This window comes from Plecotus auritus, assembly GCF_963455305.1.
Source record: "Plecotus auritus genome assembly, chromosome: 6".
Taxonomy (NCBI): domain Eukaryota; kingdom Metazoa; phylum Chordata; class Mammalia; order Chiroptera; family Vespertilionidae; genus Plecotus; species Plecotus auritus.
Genome location: NC_137773.1, coordinates 872,685 through 890,256, shown reverse-complemented (window position 1 = coordinate 890,256; position 17,572 = coordinate 872,685). Strand labels below are relative to the sequence as shown.

At 69.8% G+C, this 17,572-nt stretch overlaps 1 protein-coding gene across 3 annotated transcripts in view; it reads left to right on the top strand.

The window, feature by feature from the left end:
- Positions 1 to 17,572, top strand: part of MAD1L1 (mitotic arrest deficient 1 like 1) — a 162,034-nt gene that overhangs the window by 139,786 nt on the left and 4,676 nt on the right. For all 3 annotated transcript variants that reach the window (XM_080676393.1, XM_080676392.1, XM_080676391.1), the window contains 2 exons: positions 3,893 to 4,097; positions 11,717 to 11,907. In XM_080676393.1, the coding sequence (XP_080532519.1) occupies positions 3,893 to 4,097; positions 11,717 to 11,907 (396 nt within the window). The remainder of the gene's footprint in view (positions 1 to 3,892; positions 4,098 to 11,716; positions 11,908 to 17,572) is intronic.

Genomic DNA, 17,572 nt, shown 5'->3' with positions numbered 1-17,572 from the left:
TGGAACATGGATGGCACGTCCACCAGGAGGACGTGGGGGGGAAGCAGCGCCTGGCAGGACCGTGCTCCTGGTCTGCTCCCCTGGCTCGGAGGGAGGTGCTCGGGGCTCACAGCAGGTCCCGGGCGTTCTGACCACAGCTTCTCCCGTGGAAAGAGGTTCTGTGGGCAAAGCGCGAACTCTGAGAGCGCTGTCTTAGACCCCCCACTCCCCCCCGCATGGCACCGCAGGTGCGGGGCCGGCTGAAAGCTGCTTTGAAACACACGACCCAGCACCCCACTGCTGGGGCTGGAGGCAGGGCTCAAACAGCTGCCCGCACCCCTGCACCCCCAAACCCGCAGCCGGCAGGCGGCGCCGCCCTCCTCCACCCACGGTGAACAGAGGAGCGGGTGGTCCGTCCTGACAGTGGACGTGACTCAGCTTCACAAGGAAGGAAACTGACATGAGATTCGGACGGGCCTCGAGGACAGTGCTCAGTGGGATCGGCCACAGGGACACACACTCTGACTCCACCGGAGGGCGGGCCAGGAGGAGCCACCGTCACTGACAGGAAGTGGAGGGCGGGGCCAGACGGAGGGTGGGGCGTGACAGAGCCCGTTGGGGAGGGTGGAAAGTTCTGGAGATGATGGTGGGCGGGCTGCACAGTGGGGTGAGTGCGCGATGTCCCTGCGCGAGGTGTCCATGGTGAGTGGGCAGGGCGGCCGGGCACTGGGGGCTGCTCTCCTGTCCACTCGGCCAGCCAGGCGCCCCTGTGCCCCCTGACCGCCCGCACAGGCAGCGGGTGAGGCTGCGCTGGCATCTGGCTCCACTGCGGGGAGGTCGGGCGGCGAGGTGGCCGATCTCAGCAGCTCCTTCTCTGGCACAGAGCGGGATGCAGGCCATTGTGCAGTGACAGGTGGGGACGATGGGCGGACAGTGACAGCGGCAGTGAATGCCTGCCCCCCTCCAGCACACGGGGCCCGAGTCCCGGTGTGGCAGCGCCCTGTGGACACGAGTGGGCACTGGCAGCTGAGCCAGGGTTCACCTTAGTCGTCAGTGGCCACACCCCACCCACCCACCTCTGCTGTGCCCCCACCCTGCGTTTGACCCAAGCTGCCACCCATTCAGCCCCACTCTGGGCCGCTCCCCGGCGGCAGCAGGCCGCTGTGTGGGTCCAGCTGCAGCCCTGCCCCCGCCCCTCCTGCCCCAGGGAGCAGACCTGCGCCCCTGCTTTCCCAAGATGGGAAGGTTGGTCCTGGGCGCACGTGGCGTTCCGGCGGCCGGAAGCTTCTGGAGTCGAGGGGATCTGGGCATGCCCGGCAAACGGAGGGGTCCTGCCTGGCTCCAGGCTCCCCCACGGTCGGCACAGGCAGCGACACGCTGACCGGCGGTTCCGCTTTCAGACGGGACACAGCGCCCGCCGCCCGAGCCTCCCCGGGGTGTGGGGCGGCACACGTAGCTGCCGTCTCGCAGGCGAGCAGGCGTGGTCTGTGTGCGAGGAGCACGGGCCATGTCAGGCAGCAGTGCGCCTTGGGACCCTGCTGGTCACCTCCCAGGGCGGGGTGGCCAGACAAGGTCAGCATGCGGGCCTGGGTGGGCGGCGCTCCATCTGGTAGCTCCCGCTCTCCTGCCCGCCCTCACATTGGAGAGGCGGATTCAGGCCTGAGCCAGTGACTGATGAATATGCATGAGGACGGCCGCTCTGTAACTGGCTTCTTCATTCATTCTCCTTGCGTCGTCTCTCCAGCAGGTCTCTCAGTATGCACAGCAGGCCCAGGGCGGCAGCGCCCTCCCCCGGGGCACAGCCAGGGGGCAGTGTTTCCTTGCCTGGTGCGGGGTGGCAGGCCGCTCCCAGCAGGTCCACCCTCAGCCAGGCAGGGCCTCGGGGGTTGTCCTCACCGCATCCTCCAAGATCAGGTTCACAGCCGCTCCCTTGCACAGAGGGAGGCAGGCCCAGCGAGCACGGGTGCAGGCCACGAGCACGTTAGGGCGGAGCCGCCACTCCCCGCCCCGGCCCCACGGGTCTCGGGCGCTCCCAGGGGTCCTGGACGCGGAGGGGCACGGCCATTCACCTGGGCCTGCACGGAACCTGAGCCAAGAGCGATCCACGCCCCGCCCGGCCTGTGCTCTTGAGCACCCCTCCTGCCCTCTCCGGACTTGGGGACCCCCCACCTCGTCTCCTCAGAATCGCATGGCTGACACTCCCCCGGTACCACGCAGCCCCACGGTGGCTGCTGTGTGGGCCCTGCCCCTGAGCTCGGCCCCTGGCGGGTCTTCGGTTAACTGTGCTCTGGAGCAGACGCCAGCTCGCCCCGCCCGTGGGGCCAGCACTCTCCCTCGGAGGCACCCGTGGCGCCTGGGAGGCCTCTGCGCCGGTCAAACCGGGCAGCAGGCCGTTGGGTTACTGCAGCCCCGTCCCGCCCCCTCAGCCGGGTCCAGAGCAGAGCTCGGTGGAGCCGCCATCTCCTCTCCTACCTGCTCGTCTTCCACGGCGCAGCCCCCTTGACGCTCCTCCTGGTGCCGCCTTCCCGGCAGCCGCGGGAGAGGCCGGCTCCCTCCCCTGGGGACCAGCAGGACAGGGCTGGGGGCCTGCTCCTCAACCAGCCCTGTGGGAGGGACTGGGAGGCCTGGTGGCCTCGGGAGGTGTCCCTGGTTACCTGGCGCTTTGTTACACAGACCAAGACCCATGGCTCTCAGCAGCCGAGACGTCCCGCGGGGGCAGGCCCGCTGGCCTCTGGGCCTCACGCAGCTTTGACACAGGGACCTGCCGGCTGGGCCGTGGCGGCTGAGACGCGTCCTCTTCGTGGCCTCCTTTTCAGGGGGTTCCCATCTGCGTGGCCAGGTGCAGGCGCAGGCGCGTCACAGTCCTGGCAGACACAGGCGCCCGGACTCACAGCGCCGCGCCCACTAGAGACGGGTCCTGGGCAGGTCAGGCCGCTGGGGGTCTGGGACACAGGACAGGCCCCCAGCACCTTCTGGTGCCTGATGGCCAGACGTGCCCACCGTGAGCCACCCGGGCGTGTCAGGGACACGGAGCCAGCAGAGTGCTCCCGCCGCCAAAGCACAGAGAAGTCGTGCTGATCCGTGAACCCAAGCGGAACTGAAGGCCACACTTGGCACCGGCGGTGACGGGTCGGACAGACAGCTGGGGCGGGGACGCGTCTCCTGCAGAATCCCCTCCACGTGGCGTCTCCTCCCACACCCCAGCCCAGGGAACCGGGGCGAGAGCACCGGACAGATCCCCGTAGAGGGCATCCTTCCCCTCCCCCAGCCGCTGCCTTCACTGCCAAGGCCATCCAAACAAGGCCGAGGCCGCGGGGAGAACGCGTCAGCACTGGCACCAGCGCCCAGCCGTGCAGGGCGTCCCCGGAGCAGCGTGCGGAGGGGCGCGGCCTGTCTCAGTCCTCGGTGATGCTGCGTCTTCCTCGGGCTCCGTCCGTCTCCCGCACACCGGGCTCCAGCGGGACCAGCTCCTGGCTGTGACCTGTGACCTGGGGGGATGGGCGGCCTGGGGGGTGGCCTGCAGGGGAGCAGAAGCAGGGCCTTGGACGGTTCGCAGGAGAGTGATTGGAAGATGCCGCCACGGTCCGTGCCCCCCGGTGGTCGGAGCTGAGAGAAGGGCCTCGGGTCCCGAGCGTCCACACTGTCCCGGGGGTGTGGGGAGGTCTCGTCTCCTGTCTCCCCCGAGGTCAGTGCCAGCACCGTGGCTCCCCAAGGGGCTGTGCACGGCCAGCGCGGTGTCCGCCCCCACGAGAGGATCCTGACCTCAGGTTCACCAGCCTCTCCCTTGCACAGAGGGAAGCAGGCCCAGCCAGCACAGGTGCAGGCATATTAACGTAGATCCGTGGTCTGGCGTCGACAGCGCCCGCTCTCCCGCATCCTCCGGACACTGTGCTGACAGCCCTGTGTCCCGCAGGGCGACTACGACCAGAGCAAGACCAAGGTGCTGCACCTGAGCGTCAACCCGGCCCGCGAGGCGCAGCAGAGCCGCCGCCAGGACCAGGCGCGGCTGCAGGAGGAGTGTGAGCAGCTGCGGAAGCTGGTGTGCGCCCTGGAGCGGGGCGGCCCCGTGCCCGCCGACCTGGAGGCCGCGTGTCTGCCCTCGTCCAAGGAGGTGGCAGGTAGGTCCGCCCCGGCCTCATGGCCACGGGGGCGGCTGGGGTTTCTGTTGTCCGTCTGTCCTGTGCAGGCAGCCAGGCTGCGGGAGGGGCGGGCAGGTCTGGAGGCCGGGCCTGCAGAGCTGCAATGGAGAAGCCACGGCCGAGGCTTCTCAGGCCCAGAACAAGTTAGCACGTCTCTCCGTGTTCCCATGCCGCCCGCCACGCAGCCCCATGCTCCCTGGGGCAGGGCATCTTCCGCGGGCAGGGCCTCCGCACAGCGGCCACGCAGCGCTTTCTACCACGCACCCCCACGCGCTGCCCTCTCCAATCAGGGCGCCACCTCTGGGCACAGCACGCCACCTCCAGGAACGTGACCTCGGCGTCTGCTCCCAGGCCTCACGGAGTGCACGGGCGCAGGTCCTGCCTCAGAGCACCCCCAGTGCAGAGGAAAGCGCGTCACCAGCGCGAAGGAGGGCGCCCGTGGGGTCCCAGGCCTCCGGAGTCACGGCACACAGTGCCCGTGGGACCTGGCAGAGGGCACTGCAGCCTCTCGGCAGTTGGAGGTGCCCGGCGCTCTGCCGCCTCGGGGCTCAGGGCAGCCTGTGAGGAGGGTCCCAACAGCCGTGGCCCTGGAGGGAGCGTGTGAGGATGTGAGGACAGCCAGGCGCCACGCTGATGCCCTCGGCCCCGGTGGACAGGCGGCAGCGGGCGAGCGGCGTGGCCTCTGTTGACTCCTGCCGGGCGGCTCTGAGCTGTTAGCAGAACCGTGGATGGGGCTCCGTCTGCCTCCAGCACACCGGGCTCCAGCGCGGGACCGGCTCCTGGGCTGTGACCCCTGTGACCTCCCCCGTCGCAGAGGCCTTGCCATTGTCCGCCCCGACCGGGTTTCCTGGTGGCCAGAGACCCGGCCTGGAGGGTGGGGCTCCGGCTTCTAGCTGCCGGCAAGGGCCCACCCCAGGCACGGGCCCCCCTCGCTCTGGGCTCCAGGCCCGCCTGCCGTGCACCCGCTGTGCGGCCAGGTGTTGCCGGGAGCAGCTGGGCTTGCGGTGGCCAAGGCCCTGGCAGGTGCACAGAGGGCCCATGTGCAGACGGTCCTGGCGCGTGGAGCGGCAGCGGGTGGGGGATGGAGGTGTGCGTGGGCGGTGCCGCCTGCGAGGTCGGCGGTGCGAGGCCGCTCCGGGCACCAGGGCCAGAACCAGGCCCCACCCTCCCACCTGCACCCCCGGGAGGCAGGAACGGCTCTTCGTGGGGTTTCTGGACCTTTAACAGGGTTGCTGACCCGTTCCAGGCCCTGAAACCTCAGCCTCCCGCTGCCTCCTGGCCCTCGCGTGGCTCCCGCGTACCCAGGCTGGGCCCGGCGGTCCCTTGGGGCCCCTTAGGTAGAGCATTAACAGTAAAGTCACTCATAAACACAAAATATAAAAAATAATTATAAATATGTGTTAAAAAAAAAAACAAACAAACAGTAAAGTCACTCACCTCGCAGAGCGGCACTGCGAGGCGCTCGAACGTGTCCCTGCCCGGCTGGCTCAGTGATGCCGAGGTGCCTCCGGAGGAGGGGAGCGTGGTGGGGGGAGGACGCCGGGAGGGCCTGGTGTGGGCAGACCTGGCACACCTCCCGCATGGCACACGGGGCGGCAGGCGGGCGAGGCCCAGGGCGAGCTCAGGCCTTCCTGCGGGAGCCGTGCCTCCAGGAGCAGGCAGGCGCCCTCGCGTCCCCTGCACCCGGCCCCACGCGTCTGCTCCTCCCGTTCTTCGTGGCGCCTGTGGTCAGCCACGCGGCTCGGCCTGTGCTGCTGCGAGGCTGCCGTGTCTTCCCCACACGCCCGCCGGGGACGCTCTGCCTCCTCAGTGTCACTGTCCCACGGGCCCACCCCATGGCCCTCTCCCCCTCCCCCGCCCGAGCCGCCCTGAGGCGCTGTCTCAGGCTGAGCCCCGGCAGGAGGGAGGCGCCACCCCTGCGTCAGCAGAGTCCCCGCGGCTCAGGCCGGGAAGGCAGCCTCAGGCCGGCGCTGTGTGCCGAGGCGCCGGGGCCTCCACCCGAGTCCGTGGGCAGTGCCCCCGACAGCCCTCAGGCCGCCCTCGTGCCGGGGAGCACGCCCCCCTCGGCCGCTCCCAGACAGGGCCTTGCTGCCTGGGAGGCGCTGTGCCCGCTGTGCCCGGCCGCCCTCCCTGCACTGTTTGTCCCAGCGTCAGGCAGTAAGGACAGCGCCGCCGTTAGGGACTAATGGGGCTGAACGGAGCCGTGTGACTTACATCACTGGTTTCCGGGTGGGCGGGCGGGCGGAGGAGGGGGCAGCTGCCCTCAGGCCCCGCTGCCGGCCCCGCGCCCGATGCCCTGGGCCCAGGTGGCCCTGCCGCTGCAGCCGGCCTGGCTCTGCCCGCGCGGAGGGCCTGATGCAGGCACCAGCCTGCCTCCCCGTGCCCAGCCTTTCTCTCGCTGCGGGCACAGGAGGCAGCGCCCCGGCCTGGCCAGGGCCATCACGGGGCCCACGGCAGGGGCAGCGCTCCCGGGGAAATCCGCTGCCTCGGCCCTGGCAGCGGCACGGGAAGCCCCGCTGGCGTCCGGCTGGAGAGCAGCAGGGCCCGCGGGGTCTCCACACGCCTCGGTGGGTTCCCTGCTCCCTGCCCGACACCTCCCCCTGCACGGCACCTCCCCCGGCACGGCTCTCAGGCCGCCGGGGACTCCCAGGAGCGGGCCTTGGCACGCCGCTCAGCACGGCCGAACTCCAGGCTCTGAGCTCCCTGGCTCTCGCCGTCCTGAGCAGCTGCCCCTGTGACGCCCTGGGGCCTGCTGTCGGGGTGGACAGCCGCCCCGGCCATCGGTCCCCCTCAGGGCGATTGGGACTCAGGAGGGGGCAGGCGGGCCTCACGGGCCACTGTGAGCTGCGCAGGTCCGTAGGTGCCGCCGGAGCCGTGGGCTCTGGGATGGAGCCCAGACACCAGGCTCCTGCCCAGGCCAGAGGGCGAGGGCCTCGCTGCGGTGTGTCCTTGGCGGTGACAGCTGGCACCCAGGGTCGCCATGGTCAGTCCTCTCCCAGCTGCCGTGGACGCCTCCCCGCCCACCCTCAGGGAGCTGTCCCCCGGCTGCATCTGCCGGGTGCGGGTCCCTCCCCTGCGGCCCTCGGTCCCTGAGAGCCCTCTGTCCTCCTCAGCCTCCCACCCCCTCCGTCGGCTCCTGCCGCTGCTGAACCCGTTCGGGTCCCCTCCCTCCATCTGCTGGGTCTGCAGGAGCCCTGTGGCCCAGGCCGCGCTGCCCCCCGCACTAGATGTTTGCACAGACTCCCGGCCGGGGGCGGGGCGGGGGGGGGGGGACGCTCATCTCGTAGGAAAGCTGACGGGTTGACTCCAAAGTGACAGTCAATAAAAGATGAGCCCTGAAAGCTTCCCTTCCGAGGGCGCCGCCCGGGAGCCCGGGTTCTGGAGGCCCCTGCCTTCCAGGAATGAATGACGCTCACCGTGCGGGGGGCAGAGGGGGGACTATCACCTTCCTCATGCGCCCACCCGCCCCTCCTGGGCCAGTGAGCCAGGACCCCGCCCCCCCCCCCCCCCCCCGCACCCTCCCCTGTGCTGCCCACTCAGCTCACGGCCACCTGCTGGGGCGGGTGCGAAAGAAGGTGCTGGAAGCGGGGCCCAGCGTGATGTCCGTGCACATCTCGGCCTGCGTGCGGCGCGGTGGAGTGCCCTCCTGGTGGGTCTGGCTCCGTGGTGTGCAGGGGCCCGGCAGCTGGTCCTCACTCTTGGGTCCTCGGCGCCCCGGCCGGCCGTGAGGGGAGGTGAGGGCAGCGCTCCTTCATCGGGCAGCGCCACGCGCAGGCCCGGAAGTGAGTTACACGTCACGGAGCGAGCGTTTCGGTCCGACCTGGGGGCCAGCCGAGGGCCGCGCAGCCCCGTCTCGCTCTCTCGTGGAAGCCAGACGGCAGAGAGTGGAGCGACGGGAGTCCGAGGAGGTGCAGGCTGTGCGGACGCCGCACTCGGGGTCGTAGGGCCCCGTGGAGCGGGTTGGGGCCAACCTGTCGGGCGGCCCGTGTGCAGGGCCGGTCCCCCCAGCAGGGCCCATGCTGCCCCGTGGCCTGGGGGATGGGGGGTGGGGGATGGGGGATAGGGGAGGGCCCCTCCTGGCAGCCTGGCCTCGATGCCTGGCTCTCACTGCCCGGCTGGTGACGCCCACCTCTGGGCCTGTCCCCGCATTTGTCAGAGGCCCCATGAGGGCGGGGGGGCTTCCTCTCGGGCTCAGCTGGCCCTCACTCCCGAGGGCCGGGGCTGGCAGCCTGGCACGTTAGGCTCACGGACCTCCATCCTCCAGGCTTTGGCTCTCTGTTCTGAGCGGGGGAGGGAGCCCCCCGAGAACAGGATGCGGCACCAGGACCTCCCACCCCATAACCGGGGCTGTAATTGCTGGTCTTTGCAGATCATTTTTGTGCAAGGTGACAAACTGTTTGCTGGGTGAGCCGATAATCACACAGACGCCCCGTGTGAATGCCGGCACTGAGCCACCCGGGCACACGCGCCTCTCATCTGCGTGTAATTCCAGGGCGAGTGTCTCTCGGGTGTGAAACGTGCAATTTCTGGCCCAGCAGGGAGCAGGGGCTCCTGTGGAGACTGTGGCTCAGGGCGGGCTGCAGGCAGCTCAGGCGAGAACCCCGGGGCGGCGGGAGGCTCTGCCGTGGCAGGGCCCCATGCCCAACAGTGAAGCCAGCCACTGAGACGGTGGCACCGCCACGCCCTTTCCTGTAAAGGCCTCCCTGCCTGAGCGCTGTGCAGGGGTGCGGACCGGCTGGCCCCGCAGGCGGGGATCTCGGCAGACTGGCCACGTGCCCCTCGCTGCCCTCCCGCCACCTGGCCCCTCCCTGGGTTTGGGATGGGAAGACCACCTGTGGGAGGAGCCAGCAGATGCCGGGGCCCATCCCTGCCCTCCTTGGTGGTGTCGGGGACCTCCGTCCAGCCCAGGCCGCTGCCTCCTCTCCACGTGGCCAGCCAGGCCCGGCTGCAAACCAGTCACAGGCCTGCAGCACCGACTCCCACTGCTGCTAATAAGATGGCATAAATGTTTGATGCCTAATTATTAAATATTTAAAAATGTAAAGCTGACATAGTTTAGGAGCTACCAGGCATGAATAATTCAGCCCTGGCAGTGAAGAAGCTCGGCCCAGCTCTGGGCCGGAGCAGAGCCAGCGCCCCGCGTGGCCCAGGAGCGCCCGCCGCCCAGCAGTGCCGCCAGGCTTCGTGCTTCCCCGGTGGTGCCGGCTTCTTCCCCTGGGCCAGGCCTCCGCACGGAGCCGCCTCGGGGCGCGCGGACTGTTCCCCAGGCGCCTTCAGGTGCGGGGACGCTGTTCACCCCTCCAGACCCAGCACCTCACGTTGATCAGCGGTTCCCGTGTGTCCCTGTCAAGGCTGGCGTTCCCGCCTGGTGACGGCCGTCCCCACGGTGGTCCTTCCTCCGCCGTCTTCGCAGGCACTGTGGCCCCACTCAGGACCTTGACCCCGCCTGCTGCTCCTTCGGCCGTTCCTCACCAACGACTCTTGTCCCTCCCTCTCCTTGTCCCTCGCCAGGACGTGCAGGGGCCAAGCCGGGGGCTGCAGGGGGCCAGGCCCAGGTGCAGCGAGGGGGCGGGTGAGGAGGGCGGGCGTGGCACAGGCAGAAAAGGTGGTTCCGGCAGCATCCGCTGGTCAGTGTGGGTGGAGGGCGGGAGAGCCGCCAGGCAGGGCGCAGCCTCAACGAGGGCTCCGAGGTGGACCTGATCCAGGCTGACCACCCACTGCCCAGAGCACAGGCGGCCGGGCCCAGGGCGAAGGCTTCGCCCCGAGGGCCTGGGGCACCCCTGGCGTAGAGCCTTCCGCAGGCCTGAGGGCCACCTGGTGCTCCACTGGCTCTGTCTGCCGCCTGTGGTCCGACGGAGCGGCCATGGTGGGTGCAGAGAGCCACACGACCCAGGGTGTCTGGCCCGTGGCCGCTGGGCCCCCGGAAGCCGGAGCTCTCTGGGAGGAGGCTGTGTCACAGCCACGGCACGTCCGGGGCGAGGCCCGTCTGCTACTTGTTTCGCCCACGCGGCGTGGGAACTGCCTGTCCACGTTTGTGTAAGCGATTGAGCTACGAGAACAACGGGGGAGGTCAAAGCAGACTGCCGGCCCGCCTCTCCGAGCTCCCTCGCCACTGAGGCCCTGCCTGGGAGCCGCCCGCCTGGGCCTCCCCTGGCCCCGGGGCCTCCCCGGCGTCACCTGGGGCACTGGCCCTCTCCAAGCCCGTTCTCACCCCTCAGAGGCACCCCTGTGGAGGCACGAGGGTCCCATCCCCGAGGTCCTGGTCCCTGTCCCCAAGGGTGCACGTGGCCACGCCCACCCCTCCCCTGGGCGAGGCCCTCGCTCTGCACTGGAGCCCGTCCACCCGGGGGCGCCGTGGCCGTGGAGCAGGCAGCGCCGAGCTGTGGCCGCTGCGTTTCCTTCTCGAAGTCAGGCTGCAGCGATGACCAAATGTCCTTCTCCCACGCGACGCCTGAGGCCAGCCAAGGCCTGCCGCCTCAGCTGGGTGCATGCGCCGCGGCCGCGCAGTCAGCGGCTCTCCCTGCTGGGGGGTTCTCTGCAGACAGACCCGTCGTCCGGCGTGGGCAGAGCAGCGCCCTGGCATCAGGCTCCTCATGCAGAGCCGGACGGGCGGGGCCAGGCTGCCCGCAGAGCAGCAGGCGGTGGAGACCTGGGTGCGTGTTCAGAGCCTGGTGTCCAGAGCGTGCAAGGCAGCGGCTGTGGGGAGTTTGGTCCTGGCTCAGACAGCTCTGCCTGGGCCGTGCCTGGCCACATGGTAAACCCCCGTGTCCCTGTGCGCACCAGGAGGGTTGGCACACGCCGCCAGCTACTGGGGAGCGGAGCCCACACCCACAGCTCTCTGCCCCCACCCCCGGGGCCTGGCATGGGCCTGGCAGCCGCCCTGAAGGTGGCTTCGTGCCGGTGAGTCCTGGTCGCCAGAGGCACGTGATGGGCTCCAGCGGGAGGTAGGAAGGGCCTCTCTCCCTGGAATGTGGGCCCCGTGCCCCCCCCCCACCTCCAGGAAGTGCCCTGATTGCGTCTGCTCCTCTCAGCGGCTGACTCGACCCTGCGGGAGCAGACGAGGCAGCCACGCCGTGGGGCTGCGGTTCAACCTGGGGAACTGCCGTCCCTGCCACGTGGGGTCCTGGGACGCAGCCCACAGGGAGGCAGGACTCAAATCAGGCTGACCCCTCCGAGCCTGGCCAGCTGGGCTCCCTGCTGGCTCGCCTGGAGGGCTCCCGGCCCAGCCCAGGCAGGGGCCTGGCATGCGACAGCGGCATGTGTGTTCCGTGGGTCAGCCTCGCTTGTTAGCGGGGACAGGCCAAAGTCCAACGCGGGAAGGCACCTTGGGTGGATCTGTGGTAACCACTGTGTGGAAGGAGCCAGGCCAGGCGTGGGCCCAAGCTGGGCGGGAGGGGCTGGCATTCGGTCCCTGTTCCCTCGCGGCTGCCGGTCACAGCCGGCACCACGGGCAGCCAGGCCCCGGGCACCTGGTCCTGGTCACGCGGCGGCTGAGCACCCAGGCATGCTGCCTATGGCGGCTGTGCCCTCCCCTGCGCTGCCCGCCCGGACCTGCTGAGGCTGAGGCTGAGGCTGTCCCCCCTCCCCGCCCCGCACAGAGCTGAGGAAGCAGGTGGAGAGCGCGGAGCTGAGGAACCAGCGGCTGAAGGAGGTCTTCCAGGCCAAGGTGCAGGAGTTCCGCAAGGTCTGCTACACGCTCACCGGCTACCAGGTGGACATCACGCGCGAGAGCCAGTACCGGCTGACCTCCATGTACGCCGAGCGCCAGGACGACTGCCTGGTCTTCAAGGTGGGCCTGCGCGGGGCCTGGTCGGGGCTCCACGCCGAGCTGGGGTGCTTCTGGTTACGGGGGCCTCCATGCCAAGCTGGGGGACCTGGTCAGGGGGCTCCATGCCGAGCTGGGGCGCTTCTGGTTATGGGGGGCTCCACGCCAAGCTGGGGGCGCTTCTGGTTACGGGGGGCTCCATGCCGAGCTGGGGGCACTTCTGGTTACGGGGGCCTCCATGCCGAGCTGGGGGCGCTTCTGGTTATGGGGGGCTCCATGCCGAGCTGGGGGCGCTTCTGGTTATGGGGAGCTCCATGCCGAGCTGGGGGCGCTTCTGGTTATGGGGGGCTCCACGCCGAGCTGGGGGTGCTTCTGGTTACGGGGGCCTCCATGCCGAGCTGGGGGCGCTTCTGGTTATGGGGGGCTCCACGCCGAGCTGGGGGCCTGGTCAGGGGCTCCACGCCGAGCTGGGGGACACCTCCGTTGGTGGGGGGCTGCGCGCTGGTGACGGGAGGTCTGAGTGCGGTCCTGCACGGCTGCGGCAGCACACGGCTCCGGTCCTGGCTGCCATCTCTGGAGGGCAGCTGGGCACCTTGTTGGGCGACACCTTCCCCTGTGACTGCTGTCCCGTCCCGGGCAGGCTGGGGTGTCCAGTGCCAGCAGTGCCCACGGGGCTGAGGTGACAGGGAGCAGGGAGGGGCCCTGTGCCTGGCACGCAGCTGGATCCCCGGGCGCTGCCTGTTGCGAGCAGCCAGGGCTGGGACCCGGCCGACAGGAGGGTGCAGACGCCGCGGCCATGTCTGCCGGCCACGCTTGTCAGCAGGCGGCACAGGAGCCAGAACGCGTGGCCGCGAGCACCAGGGCCTGCACGGTGCTGGTCCCGGGCAGCCTGTGGGGCTGGGCAGCCCGGGAAGGGCGGGTGGGGGGGGGACCAGGGCGCATACCCGTTTCCTGTCCGGGGGTCTCCGTGGAGGGTACGTAGGTGGTCTGTGACGTGCAGCCAGGGCCCACCTGTATATGTCCCAGGAATCCCCGGTGCCCTGGTGGCCACGCAGCTCCTGCTCCAGCCACGGGAGGGGCAGCGAGGCCACAGCATCCCGACGTCCTCCCTCAGCAGGAGAGGGCCGGTCTGAGAGGACCACCTCTGCAGGGGGGACAGGGAGGCCCCTTCCCGCCTGTTCTGAGACCCTGCGTGGGGTCCGCGGTTCGAGGCGTGTGGCCAGTGGGAGAGCCGACACCACCTGAGCCGGGTTCTGAGCAGCTGGAAAGTCTGGATGCGTAACTAGTGCACGGCGTGACCCTGGAGTCCTCGTAGCCCCGTCCTGCGACGTGGGCCTGTGGGCATCCGCTGGCAGGCCGCTCTGCCGCTCTGCCCTGCCTCCGCCTCGACTGGCATCAGGACCGTTTTGCGCAGTTACACATCTGCCCGGGGCACGCGTGGTGGTGCGTGAAGTGCTCTCGTGGTTGGGCCGTAGTTGGTTCAGCTGAGTCCCTGTGGCCGGACGTTGAGCTAGTCCCTCTGTTTTCGTTTACTGACCTGTTGCTCACCATCGTCCGTCCCTGTGACGGTCGCCCCCCCGCAGGTTCCCTCGGCATCGCCGCCTGCATCTGGAGACCAGGTTCCTGGAGACGGGCCACTGCTCCCCCCGGGTGTTCGGTCCGGGCACGGCCGTTCTCGAGCTCAGCCCTGAGGGCTGGGGGGCTTGAGAACCTACTGTAGCGGAGCACTCGCTGCTGCGGCCCCCTGACCAGCAGACGGCCGCCCCCAGTTAGAGGGCCCTCGACACCTCCTTGTTTCCGGGAAAGCGTGGCCCAGAGGCCCACGTGGATCCCGCCCCTCGCTCCGGCTCTGTCCCTGAGCCACTGTCTGCCCCTCCTGCCCCTCAGCTCCAGCGCCCAGATGAGGTGCCCGTGCGAGGGACAGGCCCGAGCCTGCTTCCCGTGGCCAAAGGGGCGAGCAGGAGGCCAAGCCTGAGGGAGCATGACTGCCGAGGGCGAGCCTTCAAGTTCCCTGAGAGCCGGGCAAGGCCGGGGTCAGTGTGAGGGCGGTGGGCTCCCAGGAGGCCACGGGGCCACCAACCTTCCCTTTGTCCTTGGTGCGAGGTCTGTCCCTCGAGCTGATGTAAGAGCCGTGGGTTTGTCCTGCTGTGGGCCATTCAGCTGCTTGGATGTGGGTTTACAGCCATCAGATTCGGAAAGCTGGTCTCTCGTTTTTACTGTTTCTGTTCCTGCCGTCTTCACTGGGACCCCAGCTGCACACGTTACAGTCCCAGGTGTTACCCTGTCGGTCACGATGGTCTGGCCGTGCGTGTGTGCGTGTGTGAGGGAGGGTGGGAGGGAGGGAGGGAGGGCGGGATCTCTTTCCCGGTCGGTGGGAGTCTCTGGCCGTGTCTGAGTTGGTGGCGAGTGTGATCTGCTTCATCTCACCCAGTGAATGTCATTTCCGATGCTGTGTTTTCGTGTCTAAAGGTCATTTGGTTCATTTGTACCTTAATCTCCCCTCACTTTAGTTCTCTGCCTGCAACAAGTTCCTGGGAAACTTAACACCCCAGAACAGCCAGGTCACCGCCCACAGTTCCCGAAAGGCGGGGATCCTGGGGCCCTTTCGGGGGCCATCGGGCGGGGTTCTGCCCAGGTCTTCCCGAGAGGCTGGGCCACAGGGCCGTCTCCGCCATGTGATGAGGTCACAGGACCTGCTCTCAGACACTTGCTGCTCGTGGCCGGAAGCGTGGCTTCCTCACTGTGTGGGCCTCCGTGGGGCTGCTTGAGCCCCTCACAGCATGGCGGCTGGCTGTTGGCCTTTGCCCAGCCCCCCCCACCCCCCTTCCCGGAAGGAGAGAGCCCAGGTCCCCCTCGGCCACCCAGCTGCCACCACCCTGCAGAGCCCCGAACCCAGCCCTGGCAGGATGCAGGCCCTTGGCGGGGTGGGGCCGCCCTGCTGGCTGCCGAGGGTCAGGCACTGGTCTCCCTGCCCAGGCCTCTGTGCCAGCGCACAGGGGGGTCAGAGATCTCCCCCAACAGGGGGGCCTCTCCCAGTCACGCTGACTGTGCGATCCGCTCGCGCCCTCTCTCTTCTGAGAGAAGCCCCTCTGGGCAGCGCTGCTGGGCCACCCGCATCGAAGGGCCCAGAGGCCTGGCCACGGGGCCACCAGCACCTCACACCGCTCCACGCTGGCCTGCGAGCTTGGCTCTGCCTGTGCCAGATCTGAGGTCTGCTTGCCCCAAGCGGAAGGCACCGCGGGGCCGGCGGGGCCCAGGGCTCCCTGCCCAGCCCCAGGCCATCCGAGGCTCGTGGACACTCCGGGGCCGCCGTCGTGGCTGACTGCACAGGCGGCATTAGCTCACGTGGCAGCTGGGCCAGGCCCGGGAGCTGAGCGCCTCCAGGTCAGGAGGCCGGCTCCGCCCAAGGCCCCTCCCGGGCATCCCTCTCGGCCTGGAGGCTGGTCTGCACGCTGGGCCCCTCCCCACGGGCACTTTTGTAAACGACATTGATGCAGTGTTTCCAGGAAGCCTGGAGGGGGCAGGGGGGCAGGGTGTCCTGAGCCTCCAGGCCCTGAGCCGGCATGCGGGCACCACGGCGGGCCGGGCTCTGGTCTCCGCCCCCGACTCCCGCTCCCACGCAGGACAGGAGGGGCTTACGAGCCGCGTGCAGGCCCCTCTGCCCGCTCGGCCCGCAGCTCAGCACTCATTGTTTCTGTTGAACCTGTGGTGCCACCCACCCTTCAGGGGAGCTCAGAGCTGAGGGGCTGTGGCGGCCCCTGGGGGGCGTGGGGGCATGGGTGACAGGAGGCCCCTGGGGGGTGTTGGGGGGGTGGGTGACAGGAGGCCCCTGGGGAGGTGTTGGGGGGGTGACAGGAGGCCCCTAGGGGGTGTGGGGGGTGTGGGTGACAGGAGGCCCCTGGGGGGTGTTGGGGGGGGGTGACAGGAGGCCCCTGGGGAGGTGTTGGGGGGGTGACAGGAGGCCCCTTGGGGGTGTGGGGGGTGTGGGTGACAGGAGGCCCCTGGGGGGGGCGTGGGGGTGTGGGTGACAGGAGGCCCCTGGGGGGGCGTGGGGGTGTGGGTGACAGGAGGCCCCTGGGGGGGCGTGGGGGTGTGGGTGACAGGAGGCCCCTTGGGGGTGTGGGGGGTGTGGGTGACAGGAGGCCCCTGGGGGGGCGTGGGGGTGTGGGTGACAGGAGGCCCCTGGGGAGGTGTTGGGGGGGTGACAGGAGGCCCCTTGGGGGTGTGGGGGGTGTGGGTGACAGGAGGCCCCTGGGGGGCTGGGGGGGTGACAGGATGCGGCTGCAGGCGTGGGTGAGAAAGGCCAGACGGGAATGCGACACCTCAGACAGCTCTTGGCTTCCCTCTGAGACAGGCGCCGGGCTGTTGCGCCTCCTGCCCTCGGTTTAATTACCTTGTAAATTACACCCGGCACCCCGCGCTGGGCCGGCCCTCGGCACCCGTCCGGCCCCTCGGAGTTCCGGGTGGCCTGGGAGGCCTGGGTTCGTAGCGTCTCCCCGCTTGGCCCCCCGCCCAGGGGACATGGTGACATCCTCGCCAGTACCTGCAAGGACCACAGCCAGGCGCTCGGTCCCCTGCCCGCGGCTGCAGGAGAGCGTCCATCAGACTGGCAGCTGGGCCACTGCCAGCGCCACCGACCCCACTCCCCCAGGGCTGCCCGGGTCCACCCGGCCCCACTCCCCCAGGGCTGCCCGGGTCCACCCGGCCCCACTCCCCCAGGGCTGCCCGGGTCCACCCAACCCCACTCCCCCAGGTCTGCCCGGGTCTACCCAACCCCACTCTCCCAGGGCTGCCCGGGTCCACCCGGCCCCACTCCCCCAGGGCTGCCCGGGTCCACCCGGCCCCACTCCCCCAGGGCTGCCCGGGGCCACCTGGCCCACACCCCCCCAGGGCTGCCCGGGTCCACCCGGCCCCACTCCCCCAGGGCTGCCCGGGTCCACCCAACCCCACTCCCCCAGGGCTGCCCGGGTCCACCCGGCCCCACTCCCCCAGGGCTGCCCGGGGCCACCTGGCCCACACCCCCTCAGGTCTGCCCGGGGCCACCTGGCCCCCACTCCCCGAGGTCTGTCGGGTGCCACCCGGCCCGCCCCCCTCAGGTGGGCCCCGCTCTGTTCCTGTGCATCCTCGTCTCCCCAGCACTGCTCCGGCCGCCCAGGGCCTCAGCTGGGCCTCGGGCCTCTCCTCCCAGGTCACCAAGGCCCATGGGCCTCATGAAACGCATGGGCTCTCCCCAGGCCACTCATCGCCAGCCTGCAGGGGCTGATGCTATATCTGAACTCTGACCTCTGACCCCTGACCCTCACTTGGCCATAGCAGGCATGAGTCACATCCACGGAGGGAGGACAGCCCCCTGCCCTGTATCGTGTCGTGGGAAGAGCACCCAGCATATTGCTGCCTCCCCATCGGGGCCTCTGCTGGGAGCCCGCCCCGCCCCACCCGCGTCTCCCTTCCCCGCTCATAAGCAGCTGCTCCCCAGGGCCCCGTGGTCCATTAAACCCCGGTGTCGGGAGCCCGTGCCCACTGGCATGGTACTACCAGGCCGGCCAGTGCCCCTGGAACTGTCTCCCCTGTGAGGCTGCCGGCCTGGCAGTTAGGAGACAGACGGCCCCCGGTGGAGGGAGACCCCGGCGGGTCCCAGTGGGGGCGGGACAGAGCGCATGGTTGACTCAGCAGGAGGACCTGGACGGGC